Source organism: Panthera onca, chromosome D2 (genome assembly GCF_046562875.1).
Source record: "Panthera onca isolate mPanOnc1 chromosome D2, mPanOnc1 haplotype 2, whole genome shotgun sequence".
Lineage (NCBI taxonomy): Eukaryota > Metazoa > Chordata > Mammalia > Carnivora > Felidae > Panthera > Panthera onca.
In genome coordinates, this window is record NC_138349.1 from 79,943,168 (window position 1) to 79,969,925 (window position 26,758).

The window sequence follows — 26,758 nt, forward strand, 5'->3', positions numbered from 1 at the left end:
CTTCTGTCTCCTGCCCCAGGGCGGGATAGGACTCCGGGGCCTGCAGGTGTCCGCGGTGCGGCAGAGGGCGGGGCCTGGAACCTGCGCGGGCCGGGAGCGGTGGCCGAGCCCCTGCAGGTGTGTCGGAGGCCTCTCTGCGGGTGCGAGGCCGGGGGCGGGGGGAAGCCGGGTCTCCGCGGCTGCGACGAGTCGGAGAACTTGGAAGGCGCCGCCCCCCTCTGAGCGCCCGGCTGGCCTCCGAGGACTGGGGAGGGGGCCGGGCAGGGGGCTTGGCGGGGAAGCCCGTTGTCCACCTGCCGCCCCTCCTCAGAAGCCTGGCTCTCGACCTGCGGAGCCGGGCGGCCCGAGTTGGCCTGGGGCGCGGGAGCAGCGGGGAGGGACGCGGGGGGGAACGGCTGTTGTGACGTGGACCCCGGGCCCGCCGCGTCCGCGCCGGCGTGGCTGCTGGCGTGGCTGCTGGCGTGGCTGTCTACGCCGCGGCGGTGTCAGCCCCGGGGGACCTGCGCGCGTCCGGTGCCCGCCACTTAACTGGGCAGGATGACCTGGGTACGACTCGGACATTCATCTGTATAATAACCACACTTACTACTGGGGTTGTTTGCTGTATTAAATAGGGCCGTATATATAAAGTTTGATAAGGACTCAATAAAGGTGAGCTGCTTTTATTATTCCCGAGGTATGCTGTTCTTTTCATTCTTGGCTCATTTAATCATAATCATCATGACCATCCTTTGAATCGGCATTAACCACCTCCATTTTAATAGACAGGAGTACGAAAGGTCGGAAATTGATTGGTTTACTCAGCATTAGCGGTGACGGGGGTGGGTAAATTCGTTTTATTTACTCTTTGGTTCCTGCTGTTTCCTACAGCCTTGGGCTGTATTTAGTACAATAATTGCCCCTAAACATAACTGTGGAGAGTAATGGACCTAACCTAGTGTTCAATTAACAAAAATTCTCGAGGTTTCCTCAGAACCCTTGTGTCAAAATGATAATTAAGGCCCTTCCCTCATTCTCCAACCTATTTGAATTCTCAGAGGACTGTTACATATGTAAATTGAGCCCTGAATCTTACGTGTTATTGGAGAAGCTGGGAATCCTCTCCAAGCCCGAGACTACTTTCTAGAGGGGGAATGGGACACACTTTGTTAAAAAGACAAAAACTGGAATTTCATCCTTGCTCCGTGTTATTAAGGTGCTATCATAATGCCTCTGGCTGGTGTATCTGGGCTTATTATTAGGCATTTTGTAAGCATCAGGCCATCGGGAAGAGCTTTCTGCTATCTCAGCATTATGGCATCTAGTTACCTTTTGCTTACCTGCATCAAGGGCCTGTTCTGGGATTTATGGTGTCAAATTGTTATTTTAGAAGTTAGATTTGTGTCCCTGTCGTAATTCTTCGAGGCCTAATTAAATTTTACCCTCGGCCCAGCCCAGGCTTGGAGGGGACAGTGAATTCCAGGGTCCTGTCGGGATTTGTGGCACTGAGTGAAAATTTACAGAATCAAAATGGTACGTGAAAGTTTCAAAATTAGATCTAATTCCTCCTCACGTTAAATATAAGACCACTGAAACGAAGTCACTAGGTTTGCTGATGCCAGAGACTAGCACGGAACCAAAGTCTCCAGGTCCACTGCACCATGCTTAAGTCAAAACTGGTGTCTTAGAGAAGTGATTTTTGAGAAACTGCAAGTTAGGGAGAAGAGACATGTTAATTTTTGAGAGCTCTGAAGACTTTCTAACGTCGTGGGGTTTATAACGTTAATAGGAACAATTGTTATGTAACAAACACTTCTCTATCAGTGCTTTTCAACATCATTTGTAATGCCAGCATAGGGATCCACACTTTGGACATGTTATACATTCTGCCTAACTTGCTCTTATTGGATGCTTTTCAATTCTTTTGTATTATTTAGTAAATGGGTACATAATTTGCAAAACAGCTAGTAGGAAAGAAATGTTTAGATTCACTCAAAAATTTCCCAGATTCATCGAGGTTGTATCAGAGTCACCAATGGACAGGTGGGTATTCCTTTATCATGCCCCTTTCTATTCCTTCTCATGGCTCAAAGGGATATTTTCCTAGGGGTTTATGTTTGACTAAAATGTATGGAAATTTCTCACAGGTGATTCCTGAGCGGCAAGATAAGGTCTCTTAAGACTTCTGTCTTCCACCTTTCCCTGTTCTGGCTTCATAGTTTCTATCCTTTCCCAAGAGCAGCAGAAAATGAACAAGTATCAGGTGAGTCATTTATTTAGCCCTGTGTGTGTGTGTGTGTGTGTGTGTGTGTGTGTGTGTGTGTATTTTCAGTGAGTTTTATGAAAAAGAGCCCATATATTAAACTAGAAAAGTGGAAATAGTTAAAAATCACCTTCAGGGAAAATACTGTTTGAATAACACAGCAGTTCCAGAATGCAGACCCCTGGCTTCCCCAAGACCTTTTCAAAGGAGTGTATCAGGTCAGAACCTAATACTAAGATGCAAATTGCCTTTTACACTGATGGTGTAAAAGCAGTGGTGAATAGATTGCTGTTGGACATGAATGAGGCAATGATAGCAGGTGACTGTATTCAACAGTGTACTCAACAGTAAAAAATTCACCTTAAGGACAGCCTTGATAAAACAGTAAAAGTAACTAATTTTATTACATTTTGACCCCCGAATACACATCTTTTTTTTTTTTTTTTTTAACATTCATTTTGGAAAGAGAGAGACCGTGCAAGTGGGGGAGGGGCAGATACAGAGGAAGACACAGCATCCAAACGAAGAAGGCTCCAGGCTCTGAGCTGTCAGCACAGGGCCCAATGTGGGGCTCGAACTCATGAACTGTGAGATCCTGACCTGAGCCAAAGTCGGATACCCAACTGAGCCACCCAGGCGCCCCCCAAACACACCCCTTTTTACTATTCAGTATGACCAAATGGGAAGTGCACATACAGTTCTTTTTGCTGCATACTGAGGAATGATGGTCATTTAGGAAAAGCACTTGTGCAACTGATTTGTGAGCTCTCCTAGACACCTTTTTTGCTTGAAAGAGCAACTGTCAGACACACTATAGTTATTCGGAGAAGTATTTACCATTTTCCCAAAAATGGCTGAAGTGAGCCTGTCACTTCAAGGAAAATGACTCTTGGTATTTATTGCCAATGTTAAAAGTTGAGGTTTCAAGTGAAACTTAGAATTTTGGAAAACTTGTATCCTCTGCTGTGAAGCGGACAACTTCTAATATATAAGATTTTTCTGAGGAGATTGGTGGGGATACGAATAAATGTGATATATTTTCTATATGTGTCAGCATTTGAGTGATATTCCTCGTGTATGTGCTCAGAGGTAAACAAGCAGTTACAAGGACAGCATGATACAGAGAAGTGAGGAACAGGGGATAAGTTGATTGGGGAACGCCGCTCTAAAAAGTAATATTTGAGGGGCGCCTGGGTGGCTCAGTCGGTTAAGCGTCCGACTTCGGCTCAGGTCATGATCTCACGGTCCGGAGTTCGAGCCCCGCGTCGGGCTCTGTGCCGAAAGCTCAGAGCTGGAGCCTGCTTCAGATTCTGTGTCTCCCTCTCTCTCTGCCCTTCCCCTGTTCATGCTCTGTCTCTCTCTGTCTCAAAAATAAATAAACATTAAAAAAAAATTAAAAAAAGTAATATTTGAGAAATGTCCTAAATTAAATAAGGGAACCAAGTAGAATTCTAGGGGAAGAACGTTCTAGATAGGAAGAACAATAAATACAAGCACCTTGAGGCATGTTCCAGAAACAGTATTCAACACATTGAAGCTAGAGGCAACCTAGGGAAGAATGACCTAGAGGTAAAATCAAAGACGTAGAAGGGGCTAGAATATGTAGGACCTTGTGGGCTGGAAACGCTGAATTTCAATTTTATTTATTTATTTATTTATAAGTCGTTCAAAACAATGTGCATAATGTATATGTAAAATTTAGGGAATATTAATGAAACACAGTTGTATCCCCTATCTGGCTTAAGAAATGACTATTACTAGGATCTTGGAAGCCCCTGTGTGCCCCACCTTAATCTCCTCTCACCATTCATTACCCAGAGAAAAATGAATGCTGAGTTCTGTGGTAACCATATCTTTGTTTTAAATTCCCAGCCCTTTGGTAAGCACTTGACATAGTCAGTCTTACATAACTCTCACAGCCCACCTTCTGACATGGTATTTCTACTGTATCATAAATTTTTTGAACAGACATTATCTTTTTTTTTTAAGCTGAAGTTTTTTTAAGTTTATTTATTTTGAGAGAGATAGAGACAGCATGAGCAGGGGAGCGGCAGAGAGAGAGGGAGAGAGGGAGAATCCCAAGCAGGCCCCCAGCTTCAGTGTGGAGCCTGATGCAGGGCTTGAACCCATGAACCGTGCGGTCATGACCTGAGCCAAAACCAAGAGTTGGCCACTTAACTGACTGAGCCACCCAGGTGCCCCAAACATTTTACAGCCAGTTATTACACAGGGCTTGTTGGTATTGGATTCTTTTTTTTAAGTTTGTTATGTATTCTGAGACAGAGTGAGCAAGCTAGGGAGGGGCAGGGAGAGAGAGAGAGAGAAAGACAGAGAACCCCACTGTCAGCGTGGAACCTGATGCGGGGCTTGAACTCACGAACTGTGAAATCATGACCTGAGCCAAAGTCAGATGCTCAACCGACTGAGCCACCCAGGCACCCCCGCTATGTAGACATTATCTGTTATTAACTAAAAATCGTAGCTTTTGGGCATGATAGTGGGAGAAAGAAGCTTTGGAAAGAGGGAGAAATAATGTAGGAGGAAGCTCAAAAAAAAACAAACAAAACCAAACTTACCTACTCTACAGTTCTGCTTCAGTCAGTTTTGAATGTATATCTATGTGCCATTCTGATCCAGAATTCACTCGACGGTGCTACAGTGTTTCCCCTGTGTTGGGCTCTGTAACTAATTGCTGAGTTGAACGGTCAGTTTGGGACAGCACAAAGGACTAGCGAGCCTTTTTGTTTTTTGAAGTAACTTTGAGTACAGTCATCACGACCAACTCTTAGAAAAGTTCATTTTCTGCAGATACTGTATTTTTTTATTTGTTCATAGCCATTTTGGTCAAATTAGATCTTTTTTATCCCTAAAATTGTGTTGGCATAAATGTCTTCTCTTTGAAAACATCCTTTATAATTACTGTTTTTTTTTAAAAAAAAATTAATGTTTATTTAAACATTTGAGAGAGAGAGGGACAGAGCCATGAGCAGGGAAGGGGCAGAGATTGGGAGACACAGAATCTGAAGCAGGCTCCAGGCTCTGAGCTGTTAACACAGAGCCCGACGTGGAGCTCAAATTCACAAACTGAGATCATGACCTGAGCTGAAGTCGGCCACTTAACCGACTGAGCCACTCAAGTGCCCTTATAATTATTGTTTTTATTCTGCTTGTTTCCTTGTTTTAGTGAGGATCTGCTGGTGGAAAATTCTCACTTTGGTTTTTCTGAAATATAAATGAACTTTTTCACTGTGTATACAACTCTTGGTTGGAAGTTCTTCTGTTTTAAAACATTGAAAGCATTCACTATATTATACTATTGAAAACTCACCTTTTAATTTGTCAGACATCTAAAGGAAATTTGTGTGTTTTGGACTAGCTATTTTTAAGATCTTATTCTAGTACGTTTGTGTGTGGATTTGTCATTATCCTGATGAGATTTGTTGTACTTCCTGTAGGTTGAGCGTTTTGAGTATTATTGACTTTTAAGCTCTACTTTTGTGTTATTTTGTTTATTGCTCAGCCTGGCGACTACAGTATGCACCATTAACTTATCACCTATGTCTTCAAGTAATATTTATTCATGAACAACATAGTAACTTTCTTCAGCATAATTCAATTTACATCCTCCCACCCGTGTGGTCCTTGTCTTATATCTCCCTTTTACATACAGTTTTAACCCCAAATATTTGTTATTTTTACTTTAAACGGTATTGACTTTTTTAAGTAACTTGAGTATGCATGTGTGTATGCACATAAAATACTGCTTTATGTTTATACAAATATCTGTATATACAGGTATCTGTATTCCTTCCTACAGGTCTGGGATTGTCTCTGATGTCTTTTCCCTTCAGCCAAAGCAGCTTGTTTTATCATTTCATGTAGTGCAGGAGTGACGGCGACAAATTCACTTCATTTGTCTTTCTGATAATGTCTTTATTTCACCTTGGTTTTTGAAGGATATTTTTTTGCCAAATATAGACCTCTATGCTGAGCATTTTATTCATTTCTGCATTTATAGGATGGCTTTGTCTTCTGTTTCTGAGATGTCAGTCTCATTGTTATTCATCTGAACATAATGTGTCTTTTTCCTCCACTTGTGCTTAAGATTTTCAGTTTTATCTTGGGGCGCCTGGGTGGCTCATTCGGTTTTGTGTCCAACTCTTGGTTTGGGTCAGGTCATGAGCTCACAGTTCATGAGTTCGAGCCCTGCATCAGGCTCTGTGCTGACAGCAGGGAGCCTGCTTGGGATTCTCTCTCTCTTCCCTCTCTCTCTGGCCCTCCCCCACTTGTACTCTTTCTCCCTCTTTCTCTCAAAATAAATAAATAAAGTTAAAAAACAAAAGGGATTTTCCATTTTATCCTTAGTTTTTGACAGACTGTGATGTGCTTAGGTACAGTTTATTTTGTTTTATCCCTCTGGGATGATAAAGATTTATGGTTTGTTCCTTTTATCATTTCAGGAAATTCTTGAACACTTTCAGATATTTTCTTTGCCCCATTCTCTCTTTTTCTTCCTAAGATCTAAGATTGCAGTTACACAAATGTTAGACACCATGTACATATTGTCCTGAATATCTTCAAATGCTGTATTTAGTTTGGAGGCTATTTTAGTTTTTTAGTTTGAATATTTCTGTTGAACAGTTTTTTTTCAAGTTCATAGTTTCCTTCTGTTTTATTAATTCTCTTCATTTCATAAGCCCACAGAATCCACTTCTGATACTGTATCTTTTAATTCTAAAAATTCCTGGGTTTTTGTTTTTTCTGCTATGACTCCCCATTCTTTCATTTCCAGTCTGTTTTTTCATGAAGTCATTTAACATTTTATTGTAATTACTTTGAAGTCCTTATCTGCTAATCCCAACATCTAGGTTGTGTCTGCTTCAATAGGCTTCTTTGTTTTTAAGTCTGTTTACTGATTTTGAGAGAGAGAGAGAGAATGTGTGCATGCGTGTGAGCTGGGGAGGGGCAGAGAGAGAAGGAGAAAGAAAGAATCCCAAGCAGGCCCCACACTGTCCATGCAGAGCCTGATATGGAGCTTGATCCCATTAACCTTGAGATCATGACCTGAATGGACGCCTAACCAACTGACCCATCCAGGTACCCCTAGGCTTCTTTTTTTAGTATGTATCAAAATTGTCTACTTTTTTGCATGTCCCCTAATTCTGTATTATGTGCTAGACATTTTATAAAGGGACAGTAGAGGTCAAAGTAAATAATAGCTCCAGAAAAAGGCACATCCCTTCTTCAGTCTGGTTGCTAAACTGATCTAAGATATACTTGAGCTGACCCTGGACGTTAGGGTCAGTTCACCACTGGCTTCAGATGATTTAAGGGCAGGATGCAGGCTTTCTCTTCAGCACAGCTTGGGGTCTGAGCGCCACCAGGTCTCCAGTGATCTGCTGTGCAGCCTAGCCACCAGCTAGGCTACTGAGGAGTAACTGAGAAGTTCTGCAGAGCCTTCCCCAACTGAGACCTCTCGTCCTGCCCATCGTCTCTGCCCCCAGCCATTGGAGGGTTGACACCACGTACTCAGTAGAGGCCTCGGGGGAAAACTGGTGGCTGTTTGTACTTCAGAGCATCCGTGTCTGTTATGGACCTTCCTATTTGGTTCCAGAAACTGCTTCCCCAACTTACTATATGTACTGCTGAAACATTCCCTGGTTCTCCAACTCAAAATAAATTGATCACCTTGAGACACTTGGGAAGTAAAAGTGCTGCAGACACTAGGCTTCTGTTTTGAATATGAAACCAGAGAGTGTCAAATGGCAGGTTGGCGTTCACTTGCTTTGTGACTAAAGCTCTTAGCGATTCTAATACGTCACAGAAGCCCGCAAGCAAACATGAACATTTTGCTAAAAGTTGGCCTGGCTCTCTCTGTCCCCTACTAGCCCCCAAAACTGAAAGAAGTTGTGGTTTTCTTTTCTCTTCTGAGTTTTTTTCCTTTGTTCATCTTTGGATTGTTGGTTCTCTTCAAGGTTTTGGAAAACTTGTAATTTTCTAGGTTAGGGGCTTGTTCTCATGGTTATAGTGAGATCAGCTTCTCTTTTCCTTTTCTACATTCTATTCAGAACTAGCTTCTTATCCTTATTCCTGAGATGCCAGCTCTAAGATATTTTCTCTCCTGCTTTTTTTCCCTGCTTATGAAATTTGAAAATGCCCTGAGAATACGAATTAAAGGCATAGGACTCATTCCAATCAATTTCTTTTTTTCTGGGATTTTGATCCCTCTAAGTCTGGTGTGTATGCCAACGTTTGATACTTTCATAGTTTTTTTAGTGCGTTTTGTGGGTATTGGCTTTTGCTTTTATTAATTGTAGCAAAATACACATAAAATTTACTATTTTAACCATTTTTGATTGCATAGTTCAGTAACATCAAGTACATTCACATCATGGTACAACCATCACCACCATCCATTTCTGAAACTTTTTTCATCTTGCAAAACTAAAACTCTACCTATTAAACAGTAACTCCCCTCCCCCCTTCCCCTAGAAACCACCAATCTACTCACCTATGAACTTGACTGTTCTAGGCATTTCATAGAAGTAGAATCATACAGTATTTGCCCCTTTTAACTGGCATATTTTATTCAGCATAGTGTCATCACTGTATCATGTGACAGGATTTCCTTCGTGTTAAAGACTTTAAAATGATATTCATCTGTTTGTATTTACATTTAGTTTATGCATTCATCTTTTTTTTTTTTGCTATTGATGTTTTATTAAAAATCAAGGTTCTATAATTTTTAATGAGTTAATGAGTTCCATCTTTACTTTTGCATCCACTTCTGATATTCTCAGCCGACTTCTGTGATGGAGCTGCTTCTCTACTTTTAAAAATATTTTATTTTCGGGGCGCCTGGGTGGCGCAGTCGGTTAAGCGTCCGACTTCAGCCAGGTCACGATCTCGCGGTCTGTGAGTTTGAGCCCCGCGTCAGGCTCTGGGCTGATGGCTCGGAGCCTGGAGCCTGTTTCCGATTCTGTGTCTCCCTCTCTCTCTGCCCCTCCCCCATTCATGCTCTGTCTCTCTCTGTCCCAAAAATAAATAAAAAACGTTGAAAAAAAAAATTAAAAAAAAAAAATTTTATTTTCTTAATGTGTCTTTATTTTTGAGAGAGAGCATGAGGAGAGGAGGGGCAGAGAGACACAGAATCAGAAGCAGGCTCGAGGCTCTGAGCTATCAGCACAGAGCCCAACGCACGCTCAAACTCACAGACCGTGAGATCATGGCCTGAGCCAAAGTCAGATGCTTAACAGACCCAGGCACCTGCCTCTTCTCTACTTTTAGCTGTGGAGTTTGTTCTGCTCGTCTTGGTTGTTTGCTGAGTTATTCACGGTGATGTGTTACCTGCTTGTATCCATGGGATGGAGCGAGCTTAGGGTCCTCCTACTCCATCTTCTCAGCTTCTCAGCTTCTCCGTTATGCGTTCGTCTTCGTGGACACTGGGACATTTGCCCCTTGTGGCTATTGTGAATAATGCTGCTATGAATACTTGTGTACAAGTATCTGTTTGAGTCCCTGCTCCGAGTTCTTTTGGATATATAACCAGGAGTGGAATTACTGGATCATATGGTAATTACAGGCTTAGGTTTTTGAGGAATCGACACATATCCTCTGTAGTAGTTGCACAATTTCACATTCCCACCAGCAGTGGACAGGGGTTCCAGTTTCTCGATATCCTTGTGAATACTTGGTATCTTCTGGGGTGTAAAGTCGTTTTTGTTTTGTGCTGTGTTCTTATCTTCCTTATTTAACTTAACAGCAAAATCCATTCTTTTTGGGTATACATTTTAGTGAGTTTTGACACATGCCTAAAGGCACAGTCATCACCGCAGTGAAGATATCGAACGGTTTCATCATCTCAAAACTTTCTTGGTCCCTCCCACCGCCACTAATTCCTGGCAATCACCAGTTTATTCTTTATCCCTATAATTTTGCCTTTTCTTGTTATGTCATATAAATTGAACCAAATGGTATGTAGTTTTTTAAGACTACCAACTGGCATTTAGCGTAATGCATGAGATTTAATCATGTTCCAAGTATCAACAACTCATCCTTTTTCATTGCCAGAGACTATGGATTTGTATGTATGTACCCCATTCATTAATCTGTTCACCAGCTGACAAACATTTGGGTTTCTGGCAGTTATGAAAGGAGCTGTTACAAATATCTGTGTTTAGATTTTTGTGCTTAGATTTCGTATGTTTAGATTTTCATGTATCTTGGGTAGGTACCTAGGCAAGTGCTTGCTTGGTCATGTTGTAAGTATTTGATTAACTTCATAAGAAACTGCCAAACCGTTTCCAGAGTAGCCGTACTGTTTTGTATTCCCACCACAATGTGCAGAGCTCTGTTCGCTTCACATTTTTGTCCGCGTTTGGTATTGTCAGTTTCTTTTTTTTTTTTTTTTTCCAAGGAAAAAAGGGATGCTGATAGGGATGTAGTGGTATGCCATCATGGTTTTAATTTGCATTTTTCCTAATGACTAATATACTGGAAATGTTTTAACGTGCTTATTTGCCATCTATATATCTTCTCTGCCCGAATCTTTTAAATTAGGTTATTTTCTTACTGAATTTTGAGTTCTTTATATGATCAAAGCATTTTGAGAGTGCTCTGTGATTTTCAGATATTTGCTCGCTTTCTGTGCCTACTCTTTCCACTCAACTATATCTTTCACAGAGCAAATTTTTCTGACTTCCAGATTTTCTTTCTAAATTTTTTGTGGTGTTGTATCTAAAGAGTTTTTGCTTAGCTCAGAGTCACGAAGACTTTTTCCTATCTTCTAAAAATGCTGTAGTTTTACACTTTGCATTTAGGTTTATAATTCATTTTGAGTTGGTTTTTGTATATAAAGTATAAGCTATTGGCTGAGGTTCATTTTTTGTATATGGATGCTCATTTATTCTAGCTCCCATTTATTGAAAAGCAAATGTATACACACTACCTTAATATATACTAGCTTGACATATATATATTTAGAGAAATGATTACGGATGTGTATACACGAGTTCATACACATATATTTTCTAACTCTGTGAAGTGCCTGTAAACAGTGACGACAGTCTAGTAGCAACGATCATACTTGGTTCACAGGTGTTGATTTCTAACTACCATCCTCCAATGAAAGGGAACTAGAATAACACGGAGAAATGTTTGATTTGAGGGATGAGGTCATAGAAATTTAAAATAAGCCCGTATAATTTTGTAGTGTCACAACGTACGTGCTCAGAAAGATGAGGACGTGTCAAGTGGACATGGAGCCAGCCTGAAAGACCTTCTCGTAGGCTCAGCTGGAACAATTGAGCAACAAAATAACACACTACTGGATTCTTTTTTTATTTTTAATTTTTTTAATATTTGTTTATTTTTGACACAGAGACAGAGACAGAGCATGAGTGGGGGAGGGGCAGAGAGAGAGGGACACAGAATCCGAAGCGGGCTCCAAGCCCTGAGCTGTCAGCACACAGAGCCCGACACGGGGCTCAGACTCACGAACCACGAGATCATGACCCGAGCCGAAGTCGGACACTCAACTTACTGAGCCACCCAGGCGCCCCACACACTATTGGATTCTAACGCGAAACATTAAATACTTGAAGCCATAGTGATATAAATAAATGACTGAACAAATAAGTAAGCAGGGAGAAGAGGATATTCTTTGTGAAAAATTACAATATATGTAGATAGTGCCAACTTCTACAGGTGGGGCCTACTCCCTCTTTGAGTATGTGCTGGTCTTAGTAAATTTCTTTTAAAGAATACAGTGTGAAAAAGAAAAAGCTACTCTACAGTGGAGAAAACTGGCAAAAACTACCTTAACAAAGTAATCTAGGTTATCATCACCAGTGGTATTATGTACCCACACTGATATATACTTTTATACTTTATACACTTTTCAGTTTTATTTATTTAGAGAGGGTATGTGCACATACGTGAGTGGGAGAGACGGAGAGAGGGAGGAGAGAATCCCAAGCAGACGCCCCCATACTGATATATTATGATGAGGACTCTTTGTTATTCTCCCTCAAAACCTATAATCTTCAGCTTACCCAGCATAAACCCTAAATTAAATTCTTCTGCATTTTGACATCTATTCTGGGTGTATTCCTTCATTTCCCTTAATTTCTCTAAGACTGTCTTATTTTTTTGTGTTTAATTTTTTCTAGTGTACCATTTTGATTTACTCATTTCCTTTTATTTTTCTGTTACTTTTAAAAGTTATCTTCATACTCTGGTTTCTCTTCAGATCGTATAAATCTTTCGCCTTTTAAAAGTTATCTTCTAGTGGTTACCCTGACAATTACAATTAATATCCCTAATTCCTAACAATTTGAAGTGATACAAATCTAGCTTCACTTGCGTAACAGCAACTGCTGAAACAGCTCATTCTTCCCCCTTCATTTTGTTAGTGTCACATATATTCATATTTTGTGTGCCCACTGACCTAGATTTACAGCTAACTATCTTATTCATTTGACTTTAAACCATACAGCACATAAAGAGGAGTTATAATAAAAAATACAATAGGGGCGCCTGGGTGGCTTAGTCCGTAAGCGTGATTTGTGAGTTCTAGCCCTGTGTCAGGCTCTGTGCTAACAGCTCAGAGCCTGGAGCCTGCTTCATATTCTGTCTTCCTCTCTCAGATCTGTCTCACTCTCTCAAAAATAAACAAACATTAAAAATATATACAATAATATAGGCTTTTATATTTTTCTACAGTCACATTTACCTGTGTTCTTCATGTGGCCTTGAATTACTGTCTAATGTCTTTTCATTTCAAGCTGAAGAACTCCCTTTGACATTTCCTGTAGGGCAAGTCTGCTAGTCCCTGAGCCTTTATCTTCAAATACCTTTTAATTTCTCCTGCACTACTGAAGGACAGTGTTGCTAGAATTCTTGTTTGGCAGTTTTTTTTCTTCCAGGAATTTAATGCATCATAGTGCCTCTGGTCTCCCAAGTTTCTGTTGAGGATTTAATCATAGTGAGGATCTTGCTGCTTTTAAAAGACTTTTTGTCTCTGGTTTTGACAATTTAATTATAATGTATATTGGTATGGAGCTCTTTGAGTTTTCCTTTTTGGAGTTCACTGTGCTTCCTGTGTGTACACATTTATGTCTAGCATCAAATATGGGAAGTTCCTGGCCATTATTTCTTCAAATATTATGTCTCTTTTCCTGCCTCTTCTCCTCTGGGACTCCCAGTTTGCTTCTGTTGGTATGATTAATGGTGCCCTCACAGGTCCTGTTAGGCTCTGTTCATCTTTCTTCATTCTTTGTTTCCTTCTCCTCAGACTGATTCATTTCAAATGTCTTCAGTCTTACAGATTTTTCTGCCTGCTCAAATCTGTTTTGATGTGTTGTATTGAATTTTATATTCCAGTTACTGTACCTTTGAATTTCATAATTTCTTTTTGGTTTCTTTTTATAACTTGTATCTTTTTGATATTATTTGTTCATACATTGTTCTCCTAGTTTCTTTCAGTTCTTTGTCAATGGTTTCCTGTAGCCCTTCGAGCATGTTTAAGAGAGTTGATTTAAATTGTTTGTCTAGTAAATCCAATATTTGCATTATCTGAGGGATGATTCCTGTCAATTTCCTTTTCTTTCCCCCTGTGAATGGGCCTACTTGTTTATGCCTTTACCTTTTGGTTAGAAGCTTTGTAATATGAATAAACATTATAATGTGCTTAACTCTGGAAAGCAGGTTGTCCCCCTCCCCACGGTTTGCTTTTGCTGCTCGCTGAAGGCTGGACTTGTTCATTTGTCTACTCTCTAATTTTTCAAAGGCTATGTTTCTTGTCAAGTGTGGTCGTTGCCATTTCTGTTCCATTATCTCAGTGGTCAGCTGGTGATGTGACAGAGATTTCCTTAAACTTCTGGAACCAAAAAGAAAAATCAAATACTCACTCGTTATTTACATAATGGCTCTAAACTGGGGCACTCCTTCTCCATTTAACCACGCTGTCTACCCTTTTGCCTTACCCTCCACCTCTTTTGGAGAGCCCTAAAATTAGCCAGAGACGGATGTCAGCCTAGTGTCCTCTCAAGTGTTTTCTGAGCCTGTGTCCAGCCCTGGGCATGCACATTGCTCTCTGGAGTCCCTGGTTTATGCACTGTAGTCTGTGCAAGCCCTTTTTCTCCCTACTGTCTTCCTCCTCAGCTTCCACCTTCCCGGGCATCTGGAGTTGTCTCTGCTTTTCCCACCACCGTGCCACAGACCGTACATGTCATGACATAGTTTCCATCGAGTCTGGCCCAGGATGCCATTCCAGACCTAGAAGGGCAAAAGGCAGGCAAGCCTCTGCACTCACCCACCAGGAAACCACTAGACAGATCAATATGCTTAGCAGTTTTTGAACACAAAATCTGTATTGTCTCACCCTGTCAATCTGCACCAGGAACATAGGCACTGTCCCTACTGCCCTTGCTACACTGGAGAGGGGGTTGGTAGGTGGGCAAGCAGAAATACCAGTGCTTTCTTCATGGCTAGCATCCTCTTTCTTAAGTACCTCACTAGTTGCTCTAAGCTTTTCATTAGTTTTTAGAATTAGATTCTAGAGTTCTGAAAAAGTTGATTTTGTCAGTTTTTGCCAGCTTAAAACTGGCAGTTTTTGCCAGTTTTGTCAGTGGTTGCCTCAGTTGGAGGGAACAATTTTTGAAGCTCTCTACCATCACTCACATCGAAAGGTTTTTAACTGCAAGAGCAATTTACTGAATAGATACATAGGACTATTCAGCTCTAGGTATTTCTAAGTGAGATTTAATATTTTCTTTCCAGGAATTGGTCCATTCCATCGAAGTTGTCAAATTTATAAACTTAGAATTGTTCACAGTATTCTTTATTATTATTTTAACATTTGCAAGGCCTATAGGAATTGTCACCCTTTTCATTTCTGATATTGTTAACTTGTTTTGTTTTCTTCATCATTCTGGATATAATTTTATCAGTTTTCTTGATCATTCAGAGAACTTTTTGTTTTCCAGTAACACTAAACAAAAGTGCTCAAATATTATTTCCAAATATTTGGCACTTTCCCACATAATTTTGTTATTGATTTCTAAGTTTAAATCAGCTGTGGTCAGAGAATTTATTTTATATGATTTCAGTTATTTCCAGATTTGTCTCCTGGTCAGAAAATGATCTTGTCAGTATTCCATGAAAAGATGTGAGCACGTTGTTAACATACTGATCAGTATCTAGAAAGGACAGTGTGATTGTTTAGTATGCACAATAGTCTATTCCTTTTCATGGTCTCTGAATGCAATCCATTTTAACTCCCCACAGCTTCCTATTATGGCTATACCAGAAATAAGTTCTTAGTGATCTCATATCTGTTAGCTGTCATTTCTGGCTTACCACGTGCTTTTCCTTCTTGTTTCCTTTTCAGTGTATCCAAGTACTTTGGAGAATACTTGCATAGTTTGTATGCTTTTAGTATCCTTATGTTTACAAAAACATCTGTTTTTAAAAAGTCTGAGAGAGAGTGAGTGAGCATGAGCAGGGGGAGGGCAAAGAGACAGAGGGAGAGGAGAATCCCAAGCAGGTTCCATACAAAGATACATACATAGATGCATAGGAGCCCCAAGATACAGGGCTGACTCACAAACCATGAGATCATGACCTGAGGCAAAATCAACAGTCAGAAGCTTAACCGACCTAGCCACCAGGTGCCCAAGAAGACATCTTTTTTAAAATTTATCCTTGATTGAAAATCTGGCAAGGCATGGGATTTTAGATTCAAAACGTTTTCATTAGATCTTTGTGGGTGTTCCTTCTTTGTCTGGCAGCATTTGGTTCCGCATATGAAAAGTCACATGTCCATTTTATTATCTTAGATATTCTCTTAATTGCCGAAGTGATATTGCTATAAGAAAACAGTACTTGTAAGTATTTCATCACAGGTGTTGCCTTGTAAAGCAAAACAAAACAAAAACAAAAACTCTTTTGTATTATAAAGGAATACAATGTGTATAACACCATTTTGTGTTTCTCTTTCTGGCTGTTTTGTTCCCACACTTAGAGCCAGTGTCTTCCTCTGCTTTATGTGGTCAGTTCATTTCACCAGTTCTTGCCTTCAACTGAATGCTCTTTAAAAAGGGGGTGAGGACAAGGAATCCTAGAAGCTTGACTCTGATCAGTTTCCCTGCCAAATCCGTTGTTCTGTCCTTATCAAACTCCAGGCCTTTGTTTTCCCGAGCTGTTAGGATGTGCATCCAAAAGCTGGTTTCTCTGAAGAATTTTAAGTCTTCCCAAAATTTCTCCAATCATCATGCTTAATGATTACAGCTTTCACTCCCTTGCTGTGCTCTTACCCAATTACTCTACCTTGGATGTTTACATTTGGCTTCACAGTAGAACTGCCCATTTGTTGTGAATCTCTCTGTCTTTGGTTTCTGAGCGCTCTCCTCCTGGCCTGCTCTTCTATTTAGAGAAGTTCCGTCAGGCTTCGGTCTTGGCCTAGTTTCTCCTACCATCATCTTGAAAATTCCTATTTCCACAGATTTTTTTTTCTTTTTTCTTTGGACTCTTCCAGAACTCTGCTTAAATATATATGACAATATTATTTGTGGAAATTCACTTACATATGTATCTGCCAAAACGGACAGTTCCAGCTGTATGTTCAACAGTCACTTCACAGTGTGAACAAAATTCAACTCATTGCCTCTTTCTGCCCAACTGATTCTTTTTCTCATTTTCCCAGTTTCTTTTATAGAATAATGTTAGCTGGCAAAATACAAACATCTCCACACACCACAACCTGATCCTGCTATATAGCTAGGAGGCAGGACACTTCAGTTTTGGGAGATCACTGTCAAGAGCAGAAGCAGCTGGGAGCTCCCCCCAGAGCAGGAAGTCAGGAGGGGGTTGATGAAAGACAAAGGATGGTGAGGTCACAGTTGTAAAGGAACAGAAGATCAAGTGGACTCTGCCACAAGCAGAGGCGCTCACCCTGATTGGGGAAAGATGGGGGGAAAGTCTGGAATCGTGGGGTCCAAGTACTGGCACCGGGATTAAAAACGAAGGGACTCAGAATGTGTGCGGGAACATCAGCAACTCAGAGGAAAAGAAATAGAATTCCTGTGTGCCCGTACTGAAAGCACGTAAGAAAACAAGCAGCTGAAATCAGGTGCCCTAAAAAAAAAAAAAAACAAAACAGTACACAGAATCTAAAGATACCTCCCCCAGTAGTGCTTTCTTCAAGAATGTGAACATATGGGGCTCCTGGGTGGCTCAGTCGGTTGAGCATCCGACTTCCGCTCAGGTCATGATCTCCCTGTCTGTGAGTTCGAGCCCTGCGTTGGGCTCTGTGCTGACAGCTCAGAGCCTGGAGTCTGCTTCTCATTCTGTGTCTCCCCCTTTCTCTGCCCCTCCCCAGCTTGTGCTCTCTCTCAAAAATAAACAAACATTAAAAAAAATGTGAACATACTATGCCAATAGAGACATTTTTGAACTAAGTAACACTTTCACCCCTCCCCAACATAAAATAAGCTCTTCATTTGATCATGAACCAAAAATATTACTCAACATGTATACAATGCTAATACAAGAAAAAGTGGAATCTGTGAATTGACATTTTTTCAGCTGACGTCAATACTCCTCCCCCAAACACACACAAAGTAGAGGAGAGTACAGCCTTCCAATATTACGTGTTTCAGACAGGAAAGAACCTGAACCCCAGAGATTAAAGCCTCAGAACAGAAATGGAAAAACAAGTAGATATAAAATGCAAGCAAATTAACTCAGGAAAGAAATGGTAGAACAGCACATCATCTCAGAATAGAAGATTAAATTTCAGGGCACCTTGGGGAGAAGATGAATGAACGCCTGATAAATGATACACAGGAGAAATGGAAGAGACCCCAGGGAGTGGGAGGGGGAAGAATTAACTGAAAGAGGAAGACAGGGTAACAGAAGTAGAAGCTGAAGTAGGATCCGTCAATAACAAAATCTAAAACTAATACTTAATCAGAGGAAACTTTCCATAAAGAAAAGGAAAACTGAATTACATACTGAAAAGACTCTCTGTGCCAGAGAGAACTGACCCAGAATGGTAAACACCAAGAGAGAGTCTAGTAAAACTATTAGACCTAAAAGCAGAGGGAAAAAAAAGAGTCCTCTAGGCCACAAAGAAAAAGTCTACATCTCTTGGCAAGGAAAGAAAATAAAATTGACATAACTCTTTTCTTTTTGAACTCTTTTCTTTTCTTTTTGGACATAATTCTTATTAGCAACTTATATGTAAAAGAATAGAATGGTGTTTTCAGGAAAGAAATGTGAAGCAAGAATTTATAGCCAATGAAGAAGTTCCTCAGATTTTCACATTTCAGATTTTATGAAATATAAGCAACGATTGGAAGAAATTTCATAGCCCTAAACAGTCCTGTCAATAAAAATGAGAGAATGAAAATAATTAGCATTATAGTTCTAGCCATTATCAAACTATAGAAGTACTATGGGACGTAACCTCCCCCTTCTCTCAATAATTAATTTCCAAGGAAGTTATTTTTTACCCACTGCTGCTACTTTATTATTTTTTTCATGTTTATTTTTGAAAGAGAAAGAGTGTGAGCAGGGGAGGGGCAGAGAAGAGAGGGAGACATAGAATCTGAAGCAGGCTCAGGCTCTGAGCTGACAGCACAGAGCCGGATGCAGGGCTTGAACCCACCAGCCGTGAGATCACGACCTGAGCCGAAGTCCGACGCTTAACCGACAGCCACCCAGGTGCCCCCACTGCTGCTGCTTTAAATGTTTATTGCTCACGTATGCCTCTTAATTTTGTAACACTCCATATTTCTGATGTGCTCTTGCCTCTTCTTTAGTGTTTTTTTAACTTCGAAAAAGCACGAGTGGAGGAGGGGCAGAGAGAGAGAGAGAGAGAGAGAGAATCCCAAGCAGGCCTACGCGGGGCAGGGCTCGATCTCACAAACCAGATGATGACCTGAGCCGAAATCTAGAGTTGGTCACTTAACCGACTGAGGCGCCTGGGTGCCCCGTTAGTGTTTTCTTCTAAGCTACCGGTCTACTCCTGTGGCTCTCCTGCTACCCACATGTATCACATCGGTAGCTCCATTATCCATACTCGCATCTACAAAGTGAAGGGGTGAACACCCCAAAAACATGTAAGACAGTCCACATAGTATAAAATAATACTAGAATTAGTTTTTTAATTATAAATAGAAATAAAACTTACCAACTTTTAATAAACAGATTATTACAAATATAAATTAATAAGCAGGTACCAATTCAGTGGGTATGCAAAATACATTTTAATGGTCCAGAGACACATTCAGAATTATTCCATATTCTGTCACCTGGACCGGACTGTATTACCTTCTAACCGATCTTTGTCCAACACCCTATTCTCGTATCAGACTGTCTTCTTTGTAATTTTCCTCAACTTGCCATTTTTCATGCATCCATCCATGTCTTTGTCAATTCTGTCTTCTTTGCTCCCAAAGTTTCCATTAGTCAGCTTAACCTAGAAAATCTAACTTGATAATACAAAATTCAAGTAACCACTCCCTCTTGTGACCATTTTATATCTCGTACATGTTTCTGTCAGGGCACCTGCCATATGTATCGCATTTGAGTATTTACGTCTCTGCCTCCTTGTCAGACTGTGTGTTCCTTCACAGCAGGAACAGTTGCTTTCATTCATCTGTGTATCTCCTGGCAGGATTCCAGGCGTGGAGCCACAGCTCAGCACATAGAGTGAGCAGATATTTTATCTATGTACAGAGTAGCAATGTATCCAGCTTTCTAGAGTAAACCTGATGGCACATGAAGAGCTAGTTCACAAGTGGTTTTCTCCTGGTACTCCACTCTGAATACTTCAGTTTCAACCAAAATATGTTGTTACAGGGACCTGTAACATTCAAGGATGTTATTGTGGAATTCACCCGGGAGGAGTGGCAGTTACTGGACGCTGCTCAGAGGACCCTGTACAAGGAAGTGATGCGGGAGAACTATGGTCACCTAGTCTCAGTGGGTGAGGAAAACTTCCCCGAATGGAACTGCCAGTAGTTCGCATTTCCTTCCCCAGTTGCTGCAACACGTGAGGTCCCTGTAGGGCTGCGCCATATTGGCTTTGTTTCAGGGGTCAAATGTGATGAGGCCGTTTCGGGCACCAGAAAGAATGTGTGTCCCCACCCTCGCCAGTGAAAGAATCTAAATTTGCCGAGCCAAAGTAGGACTTGAGTGTTCTCAAACTGTACTTCCTTATCCTTCACAGGCCCTAAATCCCAAGTAAACCGTGTTTTCTTCTCCATTCATAGGTTACTGTGTGAATAAGCCAAATGCAGTCTTCAAGCTGAAGCAAGGAAAAGAACCGTGGATACTGGAGGTGGAATTTCCACGTCGGAACTACCCAGGTGAGTGAGAAATTAGAACCCCTGTCGCTAGTGAGGTGGTTGGTGCCTTTTGCCTTCTGAAATATGTTTCAGGAATCTCTTTTTTAAATGCCCTATACATCTGGGAATGACTGAGGACACTTGGTCTGCATATGCAAGCAACATAAATCGCACCTCCAGTTGTCATTCTTTCCACATAAATTCGTCCTTTGCCAGACTTTGTAAAATAGATTTACTTTTCTTTCCTATATACAAAACTAATTCCTGCCTAACCTTGCCTTAGATGTTTGTCTTTTTTTCTGGAATTCCCATTATTCCAGTACCTGGGAATTAAGTGGGAATTCTAGAACACTATAATCTTAAAGTATTAAATCTTAACAATTCTTTTTTTTTTTAAGTTTATTATTTGAGAGAGAGACAGAGAGCGCGTGTACACATGAGCAAGGGAGGGGCAGAGAGGAGGAGAGAGAAATCTAAGCAGGCCCCGCGCTGTCTGCACAGAGCCCAATGTGGGGCTCAATGTCACAAACTGTGATATCATGACCTGAGCTGAAATTAAGAGTTAGATGCTTAACCAACGGAACCACCCAGGCACCCCTAAAGTGTTAGATCTTAAATCTGACCATAAATTTTTCTTCGAATGCCATTTCCCTCCTTTTATTAACAATGAAATGTGCCTCAGTTATTTTCAGCACCAGTTTATTAACTTCCTATTCTCTCTTTAAACTCTGAAATTAGGTTATAAGTCATTATGCCTTTCATCAGTTATATTATTTCAGAGTTGATACTTCCTTTTAGATAGTGTTTGTCTTTCACACAGGTACTGATTATCCCTCCTAAAATCTGCACCTTATTTGGAGTGTGATAACACTAAGATAAAAAAACAAAAACAGGAAAACCACTAAGATGATCTCACTCTGCTCCTTAAATGCTTTTCCTGTACTTGTGAGCTTCTGCGTTGCCAGGACTAGGAACAATGCCTGGTATTTCTTAGTTGTTCACTAGATGTTTGTGGAAATATTCAATCTGAACTCACAAGAGACAGACCCTTTCCTCTGCTCTGTGCCCTTCACAGTCACTCCTGCAAGGGCTCATCCTTTCTTAAGACCAAAGACACACAGGCTCTTGTTTCCTGTGCATCTCACTTAACCTTGCACATGTCCCGTCACGTTAACTTCTTACATCTTCCCCGCAAAGGCCATGAAATTCCTACCCCAAGCCCCTGCTCTTTATCTTTCGCTTCCTTTCAGGCCTTTAAAGAGGAGTAAATCTTGGGGCGCCTGGGTGGCTCAGTCGGTTGGGCACCTGACTTCGGCTCAGGTCATGATCTTGCGGTTTGTGAGTTCGAGCCCCACGTCGGGCTCTGTGCTGACAGTTCAGAGCCTGGAGCCTGTTTCAGATTCTGTGTCTCCCTCTCTCTGACCCTCCCCTGTTCATGCTCTGTCTCTCCCTGTCTCAAAAATAAATAAACGTTAAAAAATAAAAGAATAAAAAAAATAAAGAGGAGTAAATCTAAAGGTCAGTAAAGGTTCCAGGATCATGTTGAATAATTAATCCTTAAAGATCATGTAGTAAATTGAAGCAGAAATGTCGAAACTAAGACAGGAAAGCAGTGGAAGACTGGCATTGGGTCGTGGTAACGCTGCTTTGGAGATGCAGTATTTTTTGGTGGTCAGGCTTGAAAACGTCTGTGCTACAAATGGAAACTCATCCTGTTGTACAATGACTTGCACACTGCTGTTTAATCATCTTTCCTTTGGGATGTATGTGTTCCTGGGTCTTCCGTCCCGGTGAAAATTACACCAGTGAGACGGAGAGAGCCCGGAGTGTGGAACTGTTCCTCCACACATGTTGTGATGTAGTCACTGTAGGGACTAGACTAGGCATCTAGACTGTCATGTGTGGGTACAGAGGAAATAAAGTAGAAGTTTGTAGTCACTAATGAACAGTAAATTAAATTCTGGCTGACAAAGGCTTAGCTTTGCATCCAGTTTCATCTTTCCCCAATATTTCCAGTGGACACAGTCGTCTACTAATTTTTCTTGTCACCCTACCTACTGTTCATTGTCTGTAATGGGCTTACCGCATTCTGAGTCCCAGATTCTTGTGCACCACTCTGAATATCTTTTGTTCTCTGCTCCCCATTCTTTTTCCCTTAACTTTTTTCTCCAGGTTTTTAAAATGTTTGTAAAGTGTCAGAGTACTTGGGTTTATAATGACATTTCTTCCCTTGTCTGCTCCAACCGTCTTCAGTGTTTATATTTTTTCTAAACCAAAGGCATAGAGGAAATTTGCATATAAGAATTCCTTTATTTGGGGAGATTGGCCTGAAGCCTAAGAATCAGCCCTACAACCATAATAATATGTTAAGATTTAAATGGTATTAAATTTTGAATTCCTTTGTAGAAGACCTTTGGAAGATTCATGACTTAGGAGCAAGATCCCAGGGAAGCCAAGCTGAAAATTCAAGGCAAGTTCAAGATTTTGATTTTAAGATGAAAAGACTTGTAAAAAAAAAAAAAAAAAAAAAAAAAGTGTTGATGGGAGTACTGGAAGTAGGAAGGCACTAGTTCATACTAAACGTGAGAAAACTAAAACACTGGAGTGAATTCCAAAGAATTCACTTTCCAAATGGGAAAGCCCTCTTCCCCAGTGGAGATCTTCTGTAGGACCAGGAGATTCAAACTTTGAAGCAGTCTTTCATTTCTTCAATTGCACAGGAAGGGAGGCTTTGTTACCCAAAGCAGATCTCAGGCAATTAAGAGACTGCATACAATGCAAAGGAAGGTTCCTGCTACTTAATGTTAAACCACAGTGTGTGTCAGAACATTCATAGTAGAGAAACCATGAATCGAATCAGTATGGGAACATCTCTAGAAATGGGTTCTCAGCTAGAGTACCTTATGTATTACTGACTTTGGGAATTTCTCTCTAGGAATGGAGAACTCACAAAACACCAGCAAACTCCTGCCAGAGAGAAAATCTATAAATGTAGTGAATGTGGAAAGTCCTTCTGCCAGAAGTCTATCCTCCTAATACATCAGCATATTCACTCAAAGGACAAACCCAGGGAATGTGGGACATCGGTCCCTAGGAATGGAGACCTCACAAGACAACAGAAAGGTCAAGCCAGAGAGAAAACCTATGAATGTAAGGAATGTACGAAAACCTTCTACCACCTGTCCTCTCTTAGTAGACACTTGAGAACTCACGCAGGGGAGAAACCCTACGAATGCAATCAGTGTGAGAAATCCTTCTACCAGAAGCCACACCTTGTGGAACATCAGAAAACACACACAGGAGAGAAACCCTATGAGTGTAACGAGTGTGGGAAGTTCTTCTATGTTAAGGCATACCTCATGGTACATCAGAAAACACACACGGGGGAGAAGCCGTATGAATGTAAGGAATGTAGGAAATCCTTTTCCCAGAAATCACACCTCACGGTACATCAGAGGACACACACAGGGGAGAAACCCTATAAATGTAAGGAATGTGGGAAATTCTTTTCTAGAAATTCACACCTCAAAACTCATCAGAGAACTCACACAGGAGAGAAACCCTATGAATGTAAGGAGTGTGGGAAGTGTTTCTATCAGAAGTCAGCTCTCACAGTGCACCAGCGAACTCACACAGGGGAGAAGCCCTTTGAATGTAATAAATGTGGAAAAAACTTTTACTATAAATCAGACCTCACTAAACACCAGAGAAAACACACAGGGGAGAAGCCTTATGAATGTCAAGAATGCGGTAAATCCTTCTCTGTGAACTCAGTCCTCAGATTACATCAAAGGACTCACACAGGAGAGAAACCCTATGAATGTAAGGAGTGTGGGAAATCCTTCTCTCAGAAGTCACATTTTATCATACATCAGAGGAAACACACAGGGGAGAAACCCTATGAATGTCAGGAGTGTAGGAAAACTTTTATCCAGAAATCAAAACTCACTGCCCATCAGAAGACACACACAGAGGAAAAAAGCTTATAAACAGTATGAATTGGGAACTTTTTTCTGAGTTCATCCTTCAGAATAATCAGATAATTCACACAAGACCAAAAAACTTAGGAATATCATCTAAAAGTTTTAGTCACAAGAGTTTTTCTTGACAGGAAATACACAAAAATTCTTTGAATCTAGAAGGAAGAAATTTTTCCCATATGTGAGACTTTAGTGTCAGACACCCTACAAATTGTAAAGCATGAGAGAGACCATTCTTTTAGAAGTCACGGTATACTGTACAACACAGAAATCACATGAGAGAAGAACAAATAAAAAAAACGAAGGTCAGGAACCTTCTGGTCAGGGCAGCCATCACTAGATCTCCCAAAGCTCAGGTGAATGAGAGCCTCCGATCCGTGTCCATCCTGAGCTTCAGAAATACTTGACAACAGGTGGACTCCGAACGCTCACAGGGGTGACTAGACGTCGAAACAGATCCAGAAGCCCTTCTTGAGAAGTGACGTCTCTGTGACCTTCGGATGAGCGATGCCAGGATAGAACCATCGCAGACATCTCAAATACGTCCATTTCCTGACAAAAACTCAGTATCTGTATCGGGTGAGAGTGACAGTTACGCCAGAAGTCATGTTGCAGCGACTGGATTGTGAGGGTTGGGTGATTTTTTTCTTTGAAGAAACCTGCAAATGTCCAGATAGATAGATAGATGAAGCTTTTTAAAAAGCACAAACACATTGAGAAGCCAGGTGACATCCTTGAACTCACGTGAAAAGTCCTTGAGTGGAGCTGATGTGTGTCCGCGTGCTGCTAGGCTGATCACAGATGTCTGTGCGTGCACGGATCCCATCCGTAAGTGTACACGGGAAAATCCGTAACCTCAGCTCCGCAGCTCTCACGTGCGTGAGGAGATCCCACGTCAACCCTCAGCATCGACTCCTGTTGTCCCAGTGTGTATTTTAAGTGTACTGTTCTTTTAAAATTTAACGCATCTCTATTTCCTGGCATTTTTAAGTGAATTCAGGTGTTCCTGAACTGATCCTTCGGAAAGAAGCTAAAAGTCTTTTTGTAAAATTCTCCAGCTGTCTCGTGGTCAGCCAAATTTTGCATTAGGGACACATTTATTCCTAAGAAAAGACTGAGTTTATTTTTGAAAACAGCTGATGAAAACAGTCTGTATGATAAACAGTGCCGTGTGAAGAAGTAGTGTGTGTCCTACCGTTGATGTTTTAGGAGGGTGCAGAGGTATCTGCAGGAGAATTTTGTGTGAGGAAGGATGTTCTTCACACAACATGGCAGTGGTTAAGAGTGTGGACTCTGGACTCCCACTGCCAAGGCTCAGATCCCATGGGGCATGCCACTTACCCTCTCTGTGCCTCGGTTTCCTTTTCTATAAGAGAAGTGAGAATGTTAGCATTGCTTGGAGGTATGAGTTAATATTTTTAAAGCACTTAGGATAGCGTCTGAGACACGAGAAAAGCGTAAGTTGGCTACGACTATCATTGTAATTGTATTTCTTGAATGATGCTGGAAAACAAAAAGGTTGGCTCCCAGCATTCATCACTCACTTTCTTGCTGTAGTGCCTTGCTTTGGCTTGGTTGTGCATTTTCCTACGAATGGTTCAGATACTCACGTGTGACCCGCTGCCTGTCTTTGTAGCCTTACAAGCCAACAGTGGTTTTACGTTTCTAAATGGTTGAAAAAAAAAAAAAAATATTTTGTGACATGTGCCGATTATATTCAGATTTGTGTCCATAAATAAAGTTTTACTGGAACACTAATAAAGTAATAAAACAGAGACCGCTGTCTCTGTTCTGCCTGAGGCTGCCTTCAGCACTGTAAGAACAGAGTTGAGTAGTTGTGACGGGAGACCATATGGCTCACAGAGCCTAAGACAGTTACTGTCTGGCACTTTACAAAGTCAAGTTTTCTGTTACTTAGGACTGAAGACATCACAATCAATGTATACAGTGTACTTTTATATATGCTACATGTTCCAGGAGTGATGCACACAGCAGTTTGTGGGTGGGTGGTTTTTGTGGTGTATTTATTTTGTACATTGTATTTATATGTTAAAAGCCTAAGCATTAGAATTTTTTTTTCAAAGAAATGTGTTTTACTTGTTGAACTATCATAAAATGCAAACATCTTTTGATGGAATGTAGCACTACACGTATGAAATAAACATTGTCTGAATTAAACAGAA

The 26,758-nt window shown here is 40.9% G+C and overlaps 1 protein-coding gene across 4 annotated transcripts; it reads left to right on the forward strand.

Moving 5' to 3' along the window:
• Positions 1-26,758, forward strand: ZNF25 (zinc finger protein 25). Of its 4 annotated transcripts, none has more exons than XM_078434173.2 (6): positions 1-2,022; positions 2,127-2,242; positions 20,108-20,234; positions 20,521-20,616; positions 23,002-23,065; positions 23,531-26,758. In XM_078434173.2, the coding sequence occupies exons 2-6, from the start codon at positions 2,228-2,230 to the stop codon at positions 24,582-24,584; spliced, it is 1,356 nt and encodes a 451-aa protein (XP_078290299.1). In that variant the 5' UTR covers positions 1-2,022; positions 2,127-2,227; the 3' UTR covers positions 24,585-26,758. The 4 variants fall into 4 exon arrangements, with proteins under 4 accessions (XP_078290299.1, XP_078290296.1, XP_078290298.1 ...); XM_078434170.2 differs by having other exon boundaries at positions 1-1,512; XM_078434172.2 differs by having other exon boundaries at positions 1-651.